Below are 23334 nucleotides of genomic sequence, written 5' to 3' on the forward strand. Positions count from 1 at the left end.
TATAAAGATGTTCCCAAAATCAGGTACGATTTCTTTCCCTTGCATATAAATTGTAAATAAAAAAGAAATATTGAATAAAATATACATGTACAGGGTGTCTAAATAATTATTTACTTGCCCGAAGTAAATTTATTTATATTTTTTGAATATGACTGTTTTTGTTGTTTTTGTTGTTTTTAACTTTGCTACATCGCGATTTCTACGTATATTATCCTAAACAGGAGTCAGGAAATTCAAAGGATATTAATATATAAAAGGGCATTAGTCATGAATGTATGTTCTGTTCTATTTTGTTTAACGTATATGCAAAATATATCATCAGAACATCACTGTAGAACTGAAAAGATGGTAAAATTAACTTCAGAATTTGGTGAAGATATTGACAGAAGCATAATATAGCTTAGAGATAGCCGTGCCATTTTTTATATCCAGAATCATTTGATTAATATCAACTATGGACATATCACAGTCACATAACCGGGAGTTAAATATCCCTAATTTATCAAGGTATACCGGTTAACAGACGTGATCCAATTTTAATCGTGAAGTATAATTAGAGATTGTATGTGGTATTTTATTTGGAAGATGTCGGTAAAGCTGAAAATAAAGATTTTTCGATGTTTTGTCAAAATTTTTTATCCCTGTTTCATCCCTAATATACCTGTCGACTAGTTTCTCTAATGTCTTCTGTACGGATGACATTAGACTTATTACTCACCCCTTTTGAGATGATTTTACGCTTCTTGGCTTTGTTCTTGTCACTTTTAGGAGTCCGTGACTCAGAGCGGTATCTATTATCCCCAATGCTCCTGCTCTCCTCTTGTTTCTTAAGCATATCTTGCTCTCGGTAGTCTTGGTTTTCTTCTTGTGAGGATTTTCATTCTTCCAAGTCTCTTCTGTCGTTTTTCTCTCCTTGGTCAGCTTCCTCCTCTGAGCTCCCGAAAGTCTTTTTGTATTAAGTTCCATTTTGATAATCCCCTTCGATAATGGTGCAGAGCCCTGGCTTCCCTCTGCTTTTTGTTTACCATCAGAATCAATGGGTTTCATCTCCCTAAGTATTGAAGCCGAAGAGTCTTAAGTCAGTGGTTACTGGTTTTCCCCTGATCTGTATTGGTGAAGAGTCTGAGTCAGTGGTCCCTGACTCCCTCTTCTCTTGGTAGCTTTTTTGTTGTTTCGTGTACATTTAATTCCCACGAGTAGCTAGGGAATAGGTGGCCCGCTCCTGCAGAGCCACGCTTGCAAGAGTAAGGCTATATACAATGGGGTTTCGACCTGTTCCCCAAGGGTACCGTTCGTGATACTGATAGCTCCAGTATCTTACATGCCATCGCCAGTAGGGTCGAGCCGTTTCTTGGTCCAGAGTCCCACCCCAGCATTTCGGCTGAAGGGTGGGAGCTCCCTTAAGCCTTCACATCAACGACAAGCTCATACGGTTTCCAGTGGCCGAAATGCTGTTAGATTGGAAACAGGAAGAGTCACAATTTGTTTCACTATTCTCAAGCTTACTTTAATTGGCTCCTCAAACTATCCAAACTATCGCAAATGCATGATTTAAGACTTCAACTTCAAGCTTCAACTTACTTCAGTAAATAATTCAGTAAATAAGAACAGATACAACTGGGTCTCACAGATTAAGCTATATTTTCAAATATTAGTCTATGAATTGTCTTTGGAGATAAACATTTCTAATTGGCTGTTAAAATACAAGAAAAGCACGTTAAAAAATATATGGATATGCTTCATCAAGAAGACATGCAGCAAGTAGTTTCTCTATCAACATGCTCAACTGCTTACAAACATTTAACTGTAGATACCACACTACAACAATATTTAGAATTTCAAATTCCCATAAAATACATTTGTACCGTGGCGCGACTTAGAACATCTAATCGCTATGTGTTAAAATTCACCTATAATGGGATAACGTATCATATTCGACCATCTAAAATTTGTCCTATTTATAACACAAACAAGTTGAAAACTCTTGAACATTTACTATTTGAATGTCCCATTTACAGTTTAATGAAGCCGGTTAATATGGCCTCTTAACAATTGTACCGACCTTATTGTTTGTCTTAATGATGTCAGTATAACGCCTGTAAAACAATGTCAATATACATATATTTGGAATATCTAAAACTTAAATCATTTTTTTTTGTTTGAAACTGCTTCAACCACAAGGGTTATTAGCAATGCTTACATACCCAAATCCCAAATTTTTCTCATTTTTGAGTTCCGCTTCGGATTCATTATTAAATTTCTAACAATATCCGTGGTAATCAGCAATATTTGCTTGTTTAATTCATTCCGAATACATTATTAATTACAATACAAGTACTTATGAAAACCACTCGATAGGCAAGTGCTTGCCAGTTACTGGCTTATGCTAGCAACTGGCATGCCAGCTACTTTCTCAATTTACTGGCATGTGTGTATCCGTGTATCATGTGTAAATCGACACAATTTAAGGTACTAAAGTGACGTAATTCCACACTAGATGCGTGAAAACTATACTCAAAAACAACAAAAATTAAATGTATGGTCAAGTATAGTAGGTACTCAGTTAATTAGGTCATTTTTTATCGAAGGAAATTTAACATCAGATAGTTACGAAATGTTACTTAGAAATGAAATTGTACCTACACTGAGAAACTTGTTTGGGGCCAATTTTAATCAGATATGGTTTCAGCAAGTTGGAGCTCCAGCTCATTTTGGTGTAAATGTTTGGCGTTATTTAGATGGGATATTTCCCGGACGATGGATTGGTACACGAGGTAGAATTGAATGGCCTCCACGTTCACCTGATTTCAATCCTAAAGATTATTTTTATTAGGGATACTTGAAAAATTCAGTATACAAAACTAAACCACCAAGTCTAGCAGAGCTAAGACAACGAATTATCGATTAATCTCGAATAATTTCTAGACAATTATGAAGAAATGTGGTAGACGCATTCTACCATCGGTTAGGGTACTGTCATCTCACAAATGGAGCACATTTTGAACACTTGATAAAGTAACCATTATGTTAAAAAATGTTGTAATCTATCATTTGTTACGTTTTAATGTATGTAGTTGAAAATAGTTAGTATTAAAAAATTTATTGAGACAATTAGGCAATTCCAGACTACATAAAATCATAAGTGTTACATATGGTTGAACTCGTATTGAATAGGAGATTCCAATAATGACTGAATATACAGGGTGATGAATTTGAAAAACCAAAGTTACTAATAATATAAGGGAAACGGCAAATCTGGCAACATTGCAAATATCAAATATGGAATCTCCGTATCCCAAAATAGGTGTACCTCAAATTTTGTACAATTATGAGTAGCAATTTACGAGATAATTGGCCGTTTCCAGACTTTTGGGCCACTCTGTATATACTATACTAGTAAATACTACTACTAAATATATTAATAATACTAGTAGGTACTACCTTAACACATTTTATTCGCCCTGTTAAGGACGAGTGGCGGTGCGTGGTAGTCTACGAACTACAATAAAGTTAAAAGAACGCAACATTTAAAAATCTGTAAAATGTCAAGCATAATATTTTATCGTTTTCTTCATTTTATAATTTTATAATCGTCTTTTATATTTATTATATTCATTTAATAATCAACTTATCGCATATTGAAGTGAATGAATTTTCCATACGCCAGAGAATTTGAATGCTGTTGTTGCGTTCTTTTAGCTTTATGTAGTTTATAGACAACTCACCACGCACCGCCACTCATCCTTAATAGGGCGAATTTTAGCTTTATTCTATTCTGCTTCTTATAAAATGCCCACTACTTCTTTTAGGATTTTGGGTAGCCCTTGATACTCTTACACAAACGAATTGTAGATGAAAATTGACTGCTCTCTCTTGCACCTTGTTTAAAATATATCGCGAAGAAGTATAAAAGTCTATACAAAAAGTCTTTTCTAATACTATATACTTTTAGTACTGATTAGTGCGACATCGAACACTGTTCGTTTTACACATCATCCATATATAATTAAAACTTTTTTACAGATGTTCCTGCTTCGGGAATGTATTTCCTTACTTACGAAGCTATTAAGGACTACGTTACCGAATATGGAACAAAGGATATCACTATATTAGGAACTATTCTGGCTGGTGGATCAGCTGGAATATCCAACTGGTTGATTGGCATGCCCGCCGATGTTTTAAAAAGCAGATTACAAACAGGTAAAGGTTTTTATAGTTTTTATAAATTATTGTTGCATTTATAATCATCTAAGGTTAGGGGTTCGTACCCTGTCGTACTCCTACTTCCTAGGTACCTCACACATTATTTTCATGTTTCTTGCTGTCAATATTCTTTTTATAATAGCCATAAATACTATTTTCTTCTTTTATTACATGTTTTCTTCCTTTCTGAACCTGTTTTGGTAAATGGAGTTAGATAATATCTGTCGCGATTGTCTATAAATCTTCCTCTTAGGAAGAGCTATGTCCTCCTAAACAATGACAGCAACAGAAGATCATCCTTGCCTTAAATGATATTTTTAAAATCGTTTTCGTAAATTAAATGTATGTGATGACCTTAATTTTTTTTTTAATAAGATACAATTTTCCCCGACTAACTAAATTTTGACAAAGGCAACAATTTAATCCAATTTATAAGCGGAGCTAAAACCTCCCTATTACCTACTTATGGCGTCACATATAATTTAAAAATAATATCAAATATTTCCATATCTGAATGAATGGGTCCTTTGAGGGTCTTGGTGATTCTCAAAATATAATAGAAGAGATTTCTTGTATCTGATATCTTTTAGTTTTTGTTAAAAACAAAGACCTATGTACTCAGGCCTGATGATGAGGTATAAGTAGTATAAGTATATAAGTACATTCATGATATCCATTAGAGGAATTCTGGAAGCCTGTACCAACTTGTACAGGTTTAGATGATGGGTGCCACATGTTTTTGAAGTCACTTGGTAATCTTCAAAAAGTGTTTGCCGTCTGCAATGTAGTGTCTAGGTCTCATCCAAGATATGGTTGAGTGTTTCAGATTCTCTCGTACAAAGTCTGCAGCTTAAATCTGTATGAAATAGTCTCATTGTGTGCAGGTTCCTTGACTAGCGCATATCTGTTACTGACTATGAATCCGTCCCAAATTTGTGTTTTGTTAGTTGACAGCTATAATATATCATATACTTCTTCTTTTTTCAAATATTGTCTTCCCCAGCCATCTTATTTCCTGAAGTTTAATTATGAGTATTATACTCTTGTAAAGTGCCAATAAGTATTTGTAGGACACCTGGCTTGATCTTAAATTCTACGTAAATAATTTTAGATCATTATCATTTTTGGGAGCAAGTCTTCGTCTAGATTTCAGTATATATTCTTCTTATTATATATATATATATATATATATATATATATATATATATATATATATATATATATATTCCTCCGACTGATTGCCGCTAAAAGCAATCCCCAACTAACTGACCAACGGCTTCGGGCGGATGAGTTAGTAAGTGGTAGTGCACTTTTTTGTCCTTTTTGTCCTGGGGTTGAGAAATTGGCCCCAAAGGCGGATGAACCTTTCTGTGTTCAACGGCATAAGGATGAATAAGGCAACGGGAAACCACTACATTAAATAGAGTAAGATTTCCCTGAATGAACAGACTGAACCTAGAAATATTAGACATAAGCGAAATGCGCTGGCCTGGTTCCGGTAAAACATTGGTCATGGTTAAAACGATGAACGTCAAGAAATGAAAAGATTAACATTAGAAACGAAAAATACTGAGAATATGAACATTTTGTGGAGCAAAATCAAAGATTCTAGCATGTGGAGGGATTGCAGAAAAAACATGATCATTATAATCTACATAAAAAAGTCAGAGAATTATCTGGAAAATCACGAACACACACCTAACCGATTAATTGACAACAACAATAAACCTACTAATAACTCAATTGAAATAAAACAAGTATGGACTAAATACATTGAAGATCTTTTCATGGACACAAGAACGGAACCAACACAAATTGATGGCGAGGAAGCTCCAAAAATATTAAAATCTGAAGTCCAACATGCTGTAAACAGCTCAAAATCTGGCAGAGCCCCCAGACCAGATAAAGTTCCCATCGAGCTGATTAAACTTATAGATGAAGACAATTTAATCGCAATAACTACCCTCTTTAACAACATATACAAATTATTGAAAACATTCTTAAAGGTTATACATGCAATAATATTCAGAAAGTGCGAAGCAGATATGAGTAATAGACAGTTTGGCTTTCGTAATGACTTCGGAATAGTAGTAGCTCTGTATAGTTTCACAACTGTTGCTCAAAAATGTAGGGACCAACAAAAAGATCTTTTCGTCATATTTATAGACTATGAGAAAGCTTGCGACAAAGTTAAACATAACATTCTCATGGAATGTCTAAAGCGAAAAGGACCCGACAAAAATGATATTAACATAGTGAGAAATCTTTATTGGAACCAACAGGATGTGGTAACATTAGACGGAAATAGCACGGATGCGCAACAGATAAGAAGAGGTGTGAGACAATGCTGTGTACTTTCACCATTACTTTTTAATATATTCTCTGAAGAGTTATTTACACAAGCACTAGAAAACTGTACAGAAGGGATCAAGATAAATGGTGAAAATATAAATAACATTCGTTATGCCGACGATACAGTCATTATCGCTGAAGACAGAAAGCTCTACACCGACTAGAGTAGTCGGTGCGTTCTGGTTTAGTTTGAGTTTTCTTACAAGCTCTCTCTGATGACGGGAAGACCCAGAAACACGTGTCAGGGAGTGGTAAGAAACTCAGATTAAATCGAAACGCAACCATTTTCGTATATTTATCGTTCTTACTCGACGCAATGAGTACAAGAAAGATGGTAATTTATATGAGTAAATTGTTGATGCATAGTGGAATATAAATGTTCCCAGCATCGCTCTTAATGGCTTGATTAAGCGTGAGTATACAGTTTACTTTAATTGCTATCGACACATTTAACTAAATCTTAGGTGGTTTAACTTTTTTTCATTAACGTTGATGTCATATTTTATGTAGACCAATACCTCTCTTAATGGGGATAGAAATTTGTATTTTCGTCTAGTTGTACTATCATAAGTAAATTAAACAAATTTTGTTTTTTTTTTGAAATTTGAAACGTCAATAAACGTATTTTAACCTTTAATTGTGGCTTATTCCCATTTAAATAGTAATTAATTTAAAATGCCACAAGAAAATAGCTTCAGAACAATATTAAGAAACCGTTATGGGCCCAGCGTTATTCAAAATTTTCGAAGATTGGAAATTCTATACAAGAAACTGGCACATTGTCAAAATTCAATCAAATTTTTACGAAGATGTACTATCATAGTTGCGTTTTCATATATATTACGAATTAGTTGCCTATACCTCGAATCTATTCTACAATTATTATTGTAGCTTGTATAGCTTGTTCTATGGCCCATATCGATACCATCAAATGCCTTTTAATATTCCCTCCCTTATATATTTAGTAGTTCCTCTGATTCCACGTTTTTTCTTGTTCTTTTGACGTTCTCCTTTGTTGATTTAATAGGCTGGCTTTGAGAACTGTACAAGGTTTTGTAGAAGTCTTCGACTATCTTTGTTATTTTATGTTTGACCTTCTCTTCCTTAGTATTGGTGCCTTTAATTTTGATAATTTTTAAACACCCAGTGTTGGTCTTAGACAAAAGAGACCTAAAATGTCCTTGTAAAATAAATATTATAAAATAAAATTTCAATAGATCGACATTCAGAAAACCTCCTACTTTTTTTTATTTTTATTCCAGTAACTGCGGAAAATGACGACTCAATTCTTTGAAGGCGTTTTCTTCTGAGTCTTCCTAGTTTGATGGATATAGGTGGTAATAATTTTTTTTCGTTTGGAAGAACTGGAATTTCAGTGATTTTGGTTCGCAATCTGAATTCCTCCCGTAAAGGCCAATTTCGTTCGTTATAGTGGTGGCCTCCAAGACGGGTCTGAAGTTTGCATAAACCAGGACTACTTTGAATTTAATAATGAAATATATACAAATAACAGTGCAGGACTTATAATGGGCAATCTTCTAAGCCCATTGCTATCAGATATTTTTATGGATCATCTAGAGACAAAGATTTCAAAACATCCCATATTCAAACAGTTTTTATATTCGTGGAGATACGTAGACGACGTACGGGTATGTTTCACAGGAACTAACAGGCAACTCAACCAATATTTATCGTATATTAATTCACTTCATAGTCATATTGAATTTACAATAGAAACACAACAAAATCAATCCATAAATTTTTTAGATTTAAAAATTATCAGACTTAAAAACAGACATGATTTCTCCATATTTCATAAACCTACCCATACTGACACGACTATTCACAATTCATCATTCCATCCCACACAACATAAACTTGCAGCCTATCATTAGCAAAAGCAAGGAATTGCATTGATTCGTTATATAGTGAAGCGGTGGTTGTGATTTGTGACATCCGTCTTACTTTTTCAAGAGCTACATTGAACAGTACACAGGAGGGAGAGGCACAGCCAGTTATTTGTTTTAAAGATTCATACCGTTCCCCGTGGATTCGTACTTTATATTAAACTTTTTCCAAGGTTAGCTTTGTTAAATTTACCAACTGATTTGGTAGTCCTAGCTCTCTCGTTGCTCTGAACATATTTCTTCTATTTACAGAGACGTAGGCTGCCTTGTAGTGTATAAATATGTGGTGAGTATAATATACTCACATATACTCATATATATTATGTGACAAATTCCAGTTTTTTTTTTAATTTGTCTCAGAGTTGCAATCTGATGAATTGTCGATTTATCACCGCTGAAACCAGCCTGGTATTTTCCTATTATTCGTTCTGCATATGCTGCCATATGGTGGCATAGTATAGTGGAGAATATTGTATCGCTGCATTTAGAAGCGTAATTCCTCTGTGGTTAGAGTATTCAAAGATATCTCCTTTTTTGTGTATGGTGCAAAGTATTCCAATATTCCAATCACTCGGGAGGGATTTCTATGTCCATATTTCTTTTAACTTCAAGAATTGTTGGTGGTTCCCCTTCCCTCTCGTCTATTCCGCTTACCTCATATCTTTCGTCTTGCAGGTTTTCTTCTTCTTCCTCTATATTAAGTAGTTGGTTAAAGTATTCCACCCATCTATTCAATACTTAACGTTGTTAACAGGTCACCATTCTTTCCTGTGCGTTGGCTTGTGGTTGCCTTAAATTCTTTTCTGTTAATGTTAACTTTCTCATACAATGCTCTAAATTCATTCTCTCCGTTAAGTATTTCTATATATTTAAGTTCCTTATTTAAGTTTCGTTTCTTTATTTTGTGTATCCTCTTTTCTTCTCTTCTAATTGTCTGGTAATTTTTTACAGTTGTTCTAGTTCGTCGGGTAAGTATTTTTTTGTAGGCTTCACTTTTTTGTCTTGTCATATTCTTGCATTTATCGTTAAACCAATGATTTTTACGGGCACAGGTTTCTGTTCCTATTTTATCTTTTGCTGCTGCTTCAATATCTTCTTTATTCTGGTTAGGAAGGAGGCTATATTTTTCTGGCATCCATTTACATTTTGACTCCTTAGCCTGTTGGTGATGTTTCCGAGTACCGTTCTGCAATTGTTGCGTCTCTCAGCTTTTGCATATTCCATTTTTTTCTAGGAATTTTATTTTCTTTGATGACGGTTTAAATTCTAGCTTTCAATGTTAAGATCACTAGGCAATATCACTAGGTATCTTGAATATATTAAGATGTGATCAATCTGACTCGTTCTTGAATCAGAGGATGTCCAGGTTCCCTTGAGTATATTCTTGTGTTTAAAATAGCTGCTAGCGACTGTCATGTTTAGTGGCACTGCTAAGTGTATTAGTTGTAATTAATTATCTCTACTGAAGTTGTGTAGGCTGTGTCTTCTTATAGTTGGGATTAAAGCTCTCTCCTATTCTTGCATCCATGACACCTAACACTATCTTAGTGTCATTTCTGGGACAATTTCTGTAGACCTGGTCTAGATTTTCGAAGAACTATTCTTTTATTTCTTCTGGTTTATCATCAGTAGGGGCATGTGCATTGATCAAAGTGTAATTGAAGAATTTCCCTTTTAAACATAAATAGCACTTTCTTTGACTGTAGGCTTTAAACTCAATAATAAGGCCTTTTGTTTTTTTATTTACAATAAATCACACTACATCTACGTGTTAACTTTAATTTCAGCTATAATACTTATATATAGTTTTATTTACATTATTTATAAATGTATATAATTAAAACGACCCTTTCGAGCTACATCACAGAACTTTTTCTGACTAAAAAGTTCACCATCGGTGTACTATTACCCTGATTGAGTTTCTAGTTTATGAAATTCAGTTTTATAATGGTTATAAATCTCCTTTTTTAAAATTCCGAGTTGGAAGGTGTTCTTTAAGTTGACTAGAAGATTTCCTGGAGTTTTAACTTTACAAAATGCAGGAAATACATGATTGTTGATACATTGGGAGACGAACCAAACGTCTAGCTTCAGAGTGCATCGTTTAGTGGCTAAGCGCATGTAGTGGGGAGCCAAGTTGACCATACCGTCAGTGCGTCCTCGAATTAGGTTTACCCACCAGATCTTTAGTTTAGCGCAAAAACGTTTTAGATTCAAGCAGTGTTATTTGTGTGGGATTCGGTTCTTGTTTTCTTGATGATAAAATGTTAAAGTACGTGTTTTTACTGAATATTCAAAACTAAATTCTTCTTATTTTTAGCCCCTGAGGGTACATACAAGAACGGTATTAGAGATGTATTCAAACAATTAATGAAGACTGAAGGACCCCTTGCCTTATATAAGGGTATTACACCTGTACTGCTTAGAGCCTTCCCGGCGAATGCTGCCTGTTTTGTAGGCTTTGAGTTATGCAAGAAGTTTATCGATTTCCTGTTCCCGAAGAAAAAACCAACAACAGAACAAATCGCTTAGTTATATCAACGAGATTATGGTATTGGATCCTTGGATGTATTGATATATTTGTGATCCTGATTGATAGAAGAAATATTATTATGTTTGTATTATTCGACGATGACAGGTTCCTTGTCTTACTTGACATAAAAAATATGTAAATAAGTGAGTTCGTTACTGCTTAAATCTTGTAACTCTAAATAAAAAAAGTATTAATAGTTAAATCTTTACATATTGACCGAACATTCTGTCATTATAAATTGGTTTTAACAGATTAAGCGCCAAGCGTTTTTTCCATGAACTCAAAATATTGTGTATGTCTATGTTTTTTCAAGCTTTTTTTTTTTCATATTATTTAAGATCGGTACAACCTTATTCAATACGTTTCCAATTCAAATTCAAAAAATATATCAAAAATACTATTTATAGACCTCAAGGAAGCAAATATAACCATCGTTCATGCGAAAAACCAGGTTTTCAAGCCTTATTCGGGGGTTTTTACTGGATGTGCTGAACTTTTTCACTTTCTATCCCATTTAGCGGCATGTTTTCAAAAATTTTATAAAATAGCACGAAACGGTGTATTTGCCATAATCAGAGAATCTAGAAATTTCTTGAAATATGCGAAAGACTCGGTTTTCAAATGTTTTTGAGGATTTTAATGAATTGTAAAAGTAAAAATCCCCAAATAACCCTTGAAAACCCGGTTTTTCGCATAAACCGTTTGCTTCTTTGGAGCCTGAAAATTTTCTTTTCAGGGACAGCGAAAGATATGGGTTGCTTCAATTAATTCTACAAGGAAAAGTAGAAGAAAACGATGACTAGGAAGGCGAAGGATTTCCTGGCTGAAAAATCTACGTGCGTGGTTCAACACAACAACCACAAATCTTTTCAGAGCAGCAGTTTGTAAAATACAGATTGCCATGATTGTCGCAACATCCGAAATGGATAGACACTATAAGAAGAAGAAGAAGAAGAGGGAAAAACATTAATTCAGATTGTATTGATCTCAAAAATTATGATTAAACCCGGAAAACCCTTGAAAAAAACATGAATTTTGGGGATTTTAAAGCTGTTTTGCCCGATTTTTGAATGCCCTTAAGGACTCAGTTGCTTCAAATGATATGTGACCAATAAAAAACCTTGATTTGATCTATTTTGAAGTCTATAAATCTATCTATCTATTTGCAGTCAATACCCAGTTAAACCATTTTTTTGTTTTGAAAATATTCTTAATCCAATAAATGAGTAGTATTTTTGAATCAGCTATACTTTTTTGTCCTTCACTTGGATGAATATTGATTTTATGTTTTATTGAAAAACTGTGATGTCCACCTCTTGGATGGTCAAGATTTAATGTACTAGTACATCTTGGTTTCCCACGAGAAACCAAAGGGTATTTGAAAAAATTGTTCTATGATAATAAATTAAGAAAATATAGCTCTGGCACTCCTAAGCAGTTCACAAGATTGTGTCTTGGCACCAACAAGGTGTACTCGTGTCCACCCAATTGGATGTACGTGGCGCTTAACCTGTTAAAAAAGCAGTTACTCGATTTAAACACTAAAGAGTCTAAATAAAATTTGTTTTGTTCCAGATTGGTTTCCGCCAATATTATTATTATTGTTTTTTTATTTAAATAGTGTCAGATATTGCTAATATTCGTATATTTTTATACCCATCAATTATTTTAAAAATATATTGAGCTAGTCAATTAAAAAAGTGCCTGAAAAGTTGTATCGTATACATATTAAAATGTATGTTTGAATCGCCACCTAGGAAGAACGCATGGGCCGTTTTAATATTTCCACACAAAACTTTGTGCCGTGATTGATGTCACCACTGTTTGTGTTGGAGCGATACTAAAATAGGAATCTGCGCAGGTTCTTCCTAGCTGGCGCGTACTGTACATTTTTCTTTACATTATGAAAAAGAGATGAAATACTCATGTACTATGTTGACTGAAGGCATTTTGCACGTATTCCTCACACTGCTTTAGTTCTACGTTGATGGATCTAGTTCCAGAAGGGAAAAAATAGAAAAGTACAAACTTTTGTTTGGCGATCCGTTATGTTACATTAGTCAAACTTTCTTCTCTCTTAATGTTCCACATTTTAAGAATACCACAATCTATATTTAAAAAGGAACGATTGTCATTCATGTAGAACTGGAGAAGAATAGGGAATCAAATGAGTGGATAAGTATTTTTTAAATCTTTTTCTAATGTGTTAAATTCATTTTTAAAACGAATTTTTACTATTTTTTATTGTAAGTGTACAGTATTTTATATTGTTAAAGTTGAGATTAAAGGCAACTAGTTTCATTATGGTTGTTTACTATTTTTTTTTTAAATATTTCGATACATCTGTATAGGTAGAACTTGTGGAACAAATTTGAACTTTATTTACTATTAGATTATAATTTACATTTAGTCTGGTATTACAAATCGTACCTATGTCTTCCACTGATTTCTATCCAGTACTATTGCTCCATCGTGTTTATTCACATTATCACTTCATCTCATATTTGTCCTCTGCATTCGCATGGTCGCCTGAATATTATCAAATTATTCCATCTTTCTATCCATTTTGTCGAACAGTCTGCAAATTTCTATTAACGTTTTACTACTTGCTCTCTAACGTCTGTCTTTTTGACACTTTTTGTTTTAAAGTTTTAGGTGCAACAGTTGGCCTTCAAATGATCATTATACCTTTGCAATTTGATCAACATTTACTTTTGTATTTGAGAATCATAAATGAACGGAGTATGCATTGGTTAAATATCCTCGTTTTAATATATTGTGGGCATCTTTTGTATTTCAATATATAGCATAAGTAGATAAGCTAAGCTGCTCTCACTACAAGGATATCGAAATCAATGTGTTAGAGAGAGAAGTACTTTTTAGGTATGTAAGCGGTTTTCTAATTGTTTGATAGTTTTGGTTAAATCTTGATATAATGTAATGTCTTTCCTTAACGTTATAAGTTTCTATGTATGTACTCATTCAATTACATGAAGCTACTAAAACATTTAATGACATACGTTACGTAAAAATGCCTCACGTTCTATGGCCAATGGTAAAATGTCACGTTTTATGTCAAATTCACATAAACATAAATGTTACATAAATATTGTCAATTAATTTAGATTAAAAATGGCGAATTACTGGCGCCGACTAGCGGATAAGAATAGTAGAACTATGACTGTCAGTAATGTAGATTTCTTCGACCTAATGTGACGTCAACATATATCGTTCTCACTCTTACATACCTAAAAGGTATTTCTCTCTTTCTGACACATTTATTTCCCTATACTTGCAGTGAGAACAGCTTAGCTTATCTACTAGCATATTTCTGTAATGCTCTTCAACTCTTTTTGGTTCGCATTTTTGTGTTTACTGTTTGATTTAGCTTTTTTGATGTTTGATTGAGGCTGTTCCATATATGTTTATTAAGGAGTTACATAGGGCTTGAAGGAAAAAACTATTTCAAATGATTGTATTTTAAAATCCAAAAATCTGTTTTATTTAAAATTTACACAATTTAACCATTTGAATAAGTAACATTTTCAGCTAAAAATATTGTCTATAATTATCAACTTTTGCCTGCAGTTTTCCTGGTCCTCCCCTTTTTTGCGGTAGTCAGAATATTTTCGTTATTTCGGTGCAGGTTTATCTCAAATCAAAAATTCGAAATTTTTCTTATAGTTTATGCCTTTGGCTCGTAATTGAACAAAGGAAGAAAAAAAAATGAAATGTTATGTTTTGAAAGAAGTTTAAATGAATTTTCTTCTCATATTTTTTAGCATTTTTACGATTCTCATCTTTTTAAAACATTTTTTTCGTATAAAACAAAAACGAGTGGACCGATTGACAATCCCTGCGTTAAATCACGAAGCAATACTATAAAGAATACGAACTATGCAAAGTTCCAACAAAATCGGTTGATTCGCTCTCGATAAATCGTCCTTACCGCACGGAAAAATAAAGTTTCGAAAAAAAAGGGGTTAAAAGTTTTTGGAATATGGAATAAAAAAGTCTATTTTATGAAAATACAAGACCTATGTAACCCCTTAAGTATGTTCGTTTTACTTTTTAAAAGACATGGCGGCGTGCCAAAAGGACCTTAGATCCTCAGTATCTAAACTTAACATACAATAGTGTGCGGGCTGTCGTTTGATAGACTGATAAAGTTGTGTAGAACTACTGACATTTCTGACTTATTGATTGACAGCTGGGAAACAGTTCAGATTAAATATTATTTAGGTTCTGAAGATGACAAGACAAACATAATATCTTATTTATAATCAAATTTACGTCTTTCTTTTAACAAAACTTGTGATAAGCTTAGAACTGCTGAAAAAAGACAGTTAAAACAGTTATATTGTACAGTAAAAATGTTCTGTTGCATGTTTCAAACTCAACACTTTCAAAATTTATATTTATATCGCAAGCGCTACCTAAATTCGAACCTACAGCTATATAACCAAAATATTCTTCTTTTGTATCATATTTTCGTAGAACGTCCACAACTGAGTATTATATTGTTCTGATGGCGTATCATTGACATAAAATTCTTCTTCGAGACCACGTTTTAAAGTTCTTCTTTAGGTGTCCTCCACTGAAGTTTCGCCATCATTACGACAAATTGTTTGTTAATTTATTTAGCCTCGAAACTTTTTTTTCCACGCCTTTTTCTTTCTTTTGCCTCTTGGATTTTTCAGTTATAGGATATACGAAATTACATTCCTTTCCTAGTAAAATATGTTTCTTAATAATGCTTAGAAGTTCTTTATGGGTAACCATCATCTACAATTTTATGTGTTCTGCATTGCATCTATGAGATCTTTCGCATTCTTTGAAATACCCACATCTCGAAGGCTTCTAGTCATGTTATACTGTTTAGACCTTGTCGTAACCTAGTATGCACCACCATACTACCACTATTATCCTTCTACTCTGGCCGAGTACAAGATTTTTCTATTAACAAAAATCTCATGTTTGTTGGATGGATCGACTAGCTCGAGGCGCCACAATTATTTGGATATAATAAGCGACTATTTCACAAAGATAACGACGATTACACTTACTCAACAAAATAACATAAAAAGTCGACGCTTGAATAATAAGTGCTTGACAGATAAAGAAAGACATCCTTGAACGCGGTACAATTTTATACCGCCGTAGAGCAAGAAGCAGAAAAGTGTGTCGAAGTGATTCCAAAGGTAACGGAGACCTGACAATACACCTTGAATTCGCTTCTTCCTAAGATATATTGTATTTTACTGGGATGTCGAGTGTCCTTTTGTATAGAAGTCTTCCACGAACTTTCTCCTGTGGTATTCAAATCAAAAACTGGAAATATGCCAATTGAAGGTATATTTCTTCCAAGCTTTTGGTTTGGACCTTTGATACAATGGATTACTGTTCATATAATAAAGCCAAATCTGTGTGGTAAATATGTGGCATCATTTCATCTCGTAATTATTCGTCGTAACTTACTACTTATGTTTGGGATATTTTCAAGTAGCATTATCCCCAAAATAGACCATTGCTCAAATTGTCATTTGAAACTTTCATTATTCATTACAGTAAGATGCTCAGATTGATCAAATCACCAAAATTTCGCGTGTATATAACGATCATTTTTATACTATGTATTTCATATGCGTTCTTATATTTAAACAAGGGATTTGGTTTTTGTGTTATATATTCATAGAGCAGAAAATTTAGGTCTATTATTGTAATGTTCTAAGCTTGAGTTTGCAAATTGTAAATCACTGCACTAAAGTATATTCATAGCTGAGTAAAAACGCGCGACCATATGATCATCTTTGATAACGGCATATTCATTGATCGAAGTATCGTAAAAAGTGGAGTGTAGTAGGCGAGTCGTATCTCGAGACAGATATGTTTGTTTATTTATCAGGATCTGTTTACTTGACGGCCTTAGCTCGGCGACTAAAATACTGGAATATCAAACCGGAACGCACGAGTTCAATTCTCGTCACTGACAACAACATTGTTTGCGAGCAGTCACAGTGTTTCGGAGGACACGTAAAGCCCTAAGTCTCCCTGTACTAGTATGCATTGACACTAGTTACATAAAATTCGGTTAAATTTGCAATTGGCACAGGAACAAACGAAGCATCTCACCGGCAAAAATCTAATACGATAATATTATTATTATATGTTCACTTGTAATTGTTTAGGCGGGCTTTTTCTAGACTGACTTTTTAGAAAAATGTTATCAGTCACGTATTGTCATAGTGTTCATGACAATAATACAACAATAATTTCTATAGCGTCGTTATAATTGGAAATAAAAAGTTATAAATAAATAAAACTTACCGTTCGCACGGTGAAGGATTTTCAGTGTTTATTTGACAAGTAAAAATGTCTTAAACTCTATTTTTATTGGAATGTGTTACGAGATATTTGATGACAATAGGAAACTGCAACAAAATGTGTAACGAGAGTATCGAAGGTGCCATTTCTGTGCAAGATAATGCAATAATAATTATAGAAATAAAGCATTAAGAGCTGATATCATTACATGTAACAGTTCAAATAACAGCTTAGACTTGCAAATTTTAAGTTATTCTATAAGTAGGCGTAGAAGCAATCTCTTTGGAAGAAATGTCATGTTTCGTATGTCTTATATGACATATACTGTCACAGTAGTTATGATTTTTATAGTGTATTATCGCTAGAATTTAAAATAAAAAGTTGCAAATGGTTCTCTTTCCTCTTTAGGTTGCATTTTCTTTATAAAATCTACCACTTGCACAGTGTGGTGTTTATTTAACAGATAAAAATATATTTTTCTAGCAAACTGTTACAATATCGTTGGAAAAATATGAAACTGTAAAAATTGTCAAAGGAAAATGTCGAGTACGACATTATTGTGCAAGATAATGCCAGAATTGTAGAAGTAAAATACCGACAACTGAGAAAATATATGGATGAGGTGAGCATTAAGTGTTTGAATTGATCACCAGACTTCATTCTCCTCTAATATGCCCAGGACGAATTGGCACCACATAACAGCTCCAAAAAGAGTAGAGGAGCTGAAAGAGTTGCTATTACAGAACTGTTGTCCTTAATATGAAGAGAATTTCATCTCAAATAGTTCTATTTTTCAAATAAATCGTAGATATCAAAAAATAATTTGTTTGGCTTAAAAATACAACACACACAATTACAATTTTCAAATATAAACTTGGAACAGAAGAAAACAAAAAAAAAATAACAATTTTAGTGACCTAAATTATTTGCACTCACCGGTAATATATGTGTATTTTACTGTCATCTTTATATTATTAAGACATTTTATAATTGTTAGTGAAGCAAATTTGTGACAGTATTTTTTGTATCTGGAAGTCTCAAAGTTTTTCTACAAATAAATTTTTTATAATGTTCACTGCAGTTTTATTTTAATTATAAGTAAATTGGTATTTTTATTTTAAAACATAGTTCCATAGGTGAGATTACAAGGTAATGTTCCAAAATAAAAAGAATTAAACTTGAGAGAAATACAAATATTGACCATTTTCTTACAAATCCATTACACGTCGTTCAATTTGACGTTGACGTAAAGCGTTGCATGATTATTGCGGAATATCGTAATGTAAGGTTATTATTAGTTCATTTGTTCAGAGGTACATCATGACAAATTGCAATGACAAAAAGTTCCGCATTGTAATGAAGAACACCAGTTATAATTAAACTACAGACACTGTAAAGCACATAGTATTTTTTAAAACCAATTTCTATTACTATCTACATGTCTACACAGCAATTACTAGTAAGAGTCGTCCTACATTAATACGCTTTCTTTCGAAATAATAATGAAGACACTTACCTTACAGAGACGATTGAATTGTTTTGGCATTTTTTGGTTAGGAATATAATGTAATGTTTATTTTAAATTATTTAAAGTTTTCTAACACATCTAACATCAACACTCTAAAAGAAATACTCATCAACAACATAAAACGATTACAATCTGCTACTAATGTCCCTACAATCAGGAAAAATTAAACAAAAAAATGGTTGCAATAACCGGAAATAATTTTCCACCCCCTACAAACACTAACGAACACAAAAGAAGAAATGTCTCTACAAGACTCTACAGACTGGGTATCTTTTTTCACAAAATAATTACCCCAATGTAACTGGTTATACTAACCGCAAAAAGGTTTCTAGCATAAGAAAACCCTGAACAAGTAAAACTCAGTAGACTGAGTAAATTCTTAGACAAAAGAAATACTCCACTTTAAGAAGTATGGAAAAATCAGCAAGAAATGAGTATAAAAACCGGAAAAAGGTCTCTGTCATAAGAGCACCTTGTAAAAAAGGAAGAAGGAATGTGAATACTGGACTTTATACAGAGAATTAATTGATGGCGATGAAAAATATTATGGATATTTTGCAAAACACATGCATAAATGACAAAATAGCCTCGAAAATTATTTTTTTTTAAATACTCTATATCAAAATCAAACAAATACCTAAATAAACAAGGGGAAAACGACGGACATCTAATTCACATTATCCTTATCAACCGGTTACGATTCGTTACGTAGCCGTCGGCATCAGTAAAATATTGTTTTCGAATATACTGAACGGAAACGTTAAGTGTCTGAAACGCTATGTCCGGACAGTGTGCGTTGTTCATATTTAAAACCATTTAAATTATATTTTTCGGAAGCTGAACGCTATGTGCTGTTAACGCAACGTGCACGATAATATGCCACGACCTTAAAGGTCGCGGCATATTATCGTGCACGTATAGTTTCCGGCACGTAGCGTTTCCACTCCAGCAATTGGGCTGCGCGTTCACATTTTCATACATAGAACGTTTCAGTTTGGTTCGGTGAAGATATGATCTCGCTTTTCTCGACAAAAATTATGTGCAATTGCTCTTCTACTTAACGATGAAGAATGAAAAACTGTGTTAAAAGAAGGTTTGAAGTACATCCAATGCTAAGAGAAAGGAAGAAGTAATGTGAATACTGGACTTTATACAGAGAATTAATTGATGGCGATGAAACATATAGATATTTTAGAATAAATAGGATTCAGTTTAAATATGTTTTAAATTTAATTTCACCTTCAGTTAAAAAACAAAATACTACATTTAACGAAGCCATACATATCAAACCAAAAAGTATTTTTAAAAAGAAGAAGTATTACTTCCGAACAAAAGTCCTAATTGTTTATCACTGCCGTGATTAATTGTCACAAAGCAATAAAAACACATGCATACATGACAAAATAGCCTCGAAAATTATTTTTTTAAATACTCTGTATCAAAATCAAACAAATACCTAAATAAACAACGGGGGAAAACGACGGACATCTAATTCACATTATCCTTCCCAACCGGTTACAACTCGTTACGTAGCCGTCGGCATCGGTAAAATATTGTTTTCAAATATACTGAACGGAGACGTTAAGTGTCTGAAACGCTATGTTCCGGACAGTGTGCGTTGTTCATATTTAAAACCATTTAAATTATATTTTTCGGAAACTAAACGCTATGTGCTGGACACGCAACGTGCACGCTAATATGCCACGACCTTAACACTTAGTTTATTTAAAATCTTTATTTAATTTATATATACAATATTCTTACACTTATCACAAATACTTTAATTTATATAATTTATTTACAATATTTATTTCCGCGTTATTTATTACGCTATCCTTGCTGAGACGTCTGTTACAAAATACCCAAACACACGTCTGTTAATATTTTATAAATGTTTACATACATTTGTGAAACTGCAACATTGGCTACGTCGAGTAAAAGGTGCTGTCATCTCGTTAAGTTGATTAAAATTAAATGTAACAACCGTTGAATCCAATTAATAATTATTCATATACCATATTCTTCAAACTTGGACTGACCCAACATTTAAGCTTCCGTTTTTGTGAACCAGAATCCGAAATTAAATCCGCAACAAAAATGAAATAGGTACTTAAAAATAAATTAATATTTAATATTATTTAATGGGAATTAACTACAATTTCGTCAATAATATTGTATTCACAAATGTTCCCTTTGAACATGAAATAATATGATTCAAGTTTCAGTAATATTATTTATTCTAATTAGCGTTTAAAAGCTTTTTTAACAGGTATTTTTGAAATTATTTATTTGTATGTGAAATTAATTAATATAATCATCATCATAAAACATTATCATCCTCCTTCCTTCCTTCCCTTTCAAGCAAACCGACATTTCTGCAGATGTTTACAAAATTTTGTATTGGGATAACAGAAACGCGAGAAGGTCGTCTTTCGGTTTGACGCATCAGTTTGTACACGCCTACAAAATAGTGACTGGGACAACATGGTACATAATATTAAATTAAAAAAAAACATTAAACTAAACGTGTTTATATAAAATATTAGTATTTTGTTTTAAACTAATAAATATATTAATAATATATTATGAATTTAAATATTTACTACTAGCATCACCTGTTGACATGGGTCTAAATCTTTGTCCTACTTGTGATAAGCGTTTTTGCCATTGCTGTAGGTATTATGGTAAATGGTATTACATGGTATTACAAAAAACATAACTTAGGCAACGCCGCAACAAAATGTGTATTTTAAGATAGTTAATAAAATAATTTAATTTAATATCTTTTAAATTAAAACTTATGAAATTATAGTTTTAATAAATTATATTTTTAGTTTGATTTTTGGATCATCTACCCAATAATTCATGGACGATTAGATTAGGCAAAGAAGTAAACTGTAAAACGGGACGGTAAATTATTGTAATAGGCCCGGATAGTTCGATCCTCCGAAAGTAGATACCACATACCACAATCTTCCTACAATTTTGTTCTCTACTTTGCTTATGCTGGATAGATAATTAATTGAAAAGGATATTAAAATTTAATTACTTAAAAGCAATTAATAGTTTTACTAAGTTTATTAATCCTTCAAAATAAAGTTTCGATGGCTATTTTAGAAAATCTGTTTTACGATAGGGGAAGGGTGGGCATAGTGGCCACTGCGGGCATAGTGGTCACTGGTTGTTACCAGTTGTTACTGCACAGTACGGTGTTGATACACAGCGACGGGCCCGTCAACTCTTTCATTTGAACGCCAGCTTAGATTTGTTAAAGGTGTAAGCTGTTCTGATTATTTGTTTAAAAGTTATTGAAAATGTTCGTGTTTTTCAACATCCTGATCCTGATATAAGGTAAGTGAAATGATAAAGCAAAACCTACGATATAAGGTTTTGCTTTATCATTTCAATTTAAAGTGCCTTCTTTCAAACACTGACAGCATAAAGTTGCCTACAATATTAGAAGTCTACAGCCAAAGCGATACTAAGGAGGTTAATATCACATCATTCTCCCACACTATAATCTTCCAAATACCGTGGTAAATGACGAATTCTTTCAGATCTTCTAGGTAGTGCTGAAGGAGGCGATAAGCTCTGTTCAGAACTCATTGGGGGTTCTTCAAGAAGTAATGAATCCGGTGCAGGGGGAGATGTAGATGTATCTGCCAGGGGCTGCATGTTTTGCGTGGTTGTATTGGATGAGGAATCATTAAGACTCGAATGTAACTCATGTGGGTCTTCTACGAACACTGATTCTTGACCTGGTATATCTAGTATTTCCCCTTCACCTCGTCCACACGGAGCCAGATGACGATTAGACACTGTGGTCTCCCGTCCGTCTTTCAGTTTAACAAAAGAGTATTCAGGATTTGCCTCTATTACCTCCACTTCCTCTACGATAGGCTGGTACTTGTTCTTCCGATCGAACCTTTTCATCAAGACATGCCCAGATTCTGCTAGCCATGACGGTATTGTATTCCCATTTGGAGATCGACGTGTGTGCACGAACATCCTTTCATGCGGCGTACAGTTAGTTGCGGTACACAACAGTGAACGAATGGAATGCAGCACGACAGGTAGGTATTGTTCCCAATTCTCAATAGGTTTTTCATGTGATTCACAGGCCAGTTGAATAGCTTTCCAGACAGTAGAATTCAACTTCTCCACTTGACCATTTCCTTGAGGATTATAAGCAGTAGTTCTACTTGTTGCGATTCCTCTGGCATTGAGAAACTCTTTGATTTCAGCTGACAGAAATTGAGCCCCCTATCCGAATGAATGTATGCAGGCATTCCAAACATCATGAATAAGTTATTTAAATTCTTGATTACTGTTTTGGCACTAATGTCACTGCATGGGAAAGCAAATGGGAATCTGGAATACTCATCTATTACCGTAAGAATATAATGATTATTGGTATTCGAAGGCACTGGTCCTTTAAAGTCAATACTAAGGCGTTCGAAGGGAGATGTGGCTTTTATAAGCTTTGG

At 33.4% G+C, this 23334-nt stretch overlaps 1 protein-coding gene across 1 annotated transcript in view; it reads left to right on the forward strand.

Annotated features, from left to right (window-relative positions):
* LOC140452286 (congested-like trachea protein) overlaps positions 1-13297 on the forward strand; it is a 32396-nt gene extending 19099 nt beyond the window's left edge. The window contains exons 3-4 of the mRNA XM_072546454.1: positions 4024-4200; positions 10783-13297. Coding sequence (XP_072402555.1) covers positions 4024-4200; positions 10783-10994 — 389 coding nt within the window. The 3' untranslated portion in view covers positions 10995-13297. The remainder of the gene's footprint in view (positions 1-4023; positions 4201-10782) is intronic.
* Positions 13298-23334: the final 10037 nt, after the last annotated feature.

This window comes from Diabrotica undecimpunctata, chromosome 10 (assembly GCF_040954645.1).
Source record: "Diabrotica undecimpunctata isolate CICGRU chromosome 10, icDiaUnde3, whole genome shotgun sequence".
Classification (NCBI taxonomy): domain Eukaryota; kingdom Metazoa; phylum Arthropoda; class Insecta; order Coleoptera; family Chrysomelidae; genus Diabrotica; species Diabrotica undecimpunctata.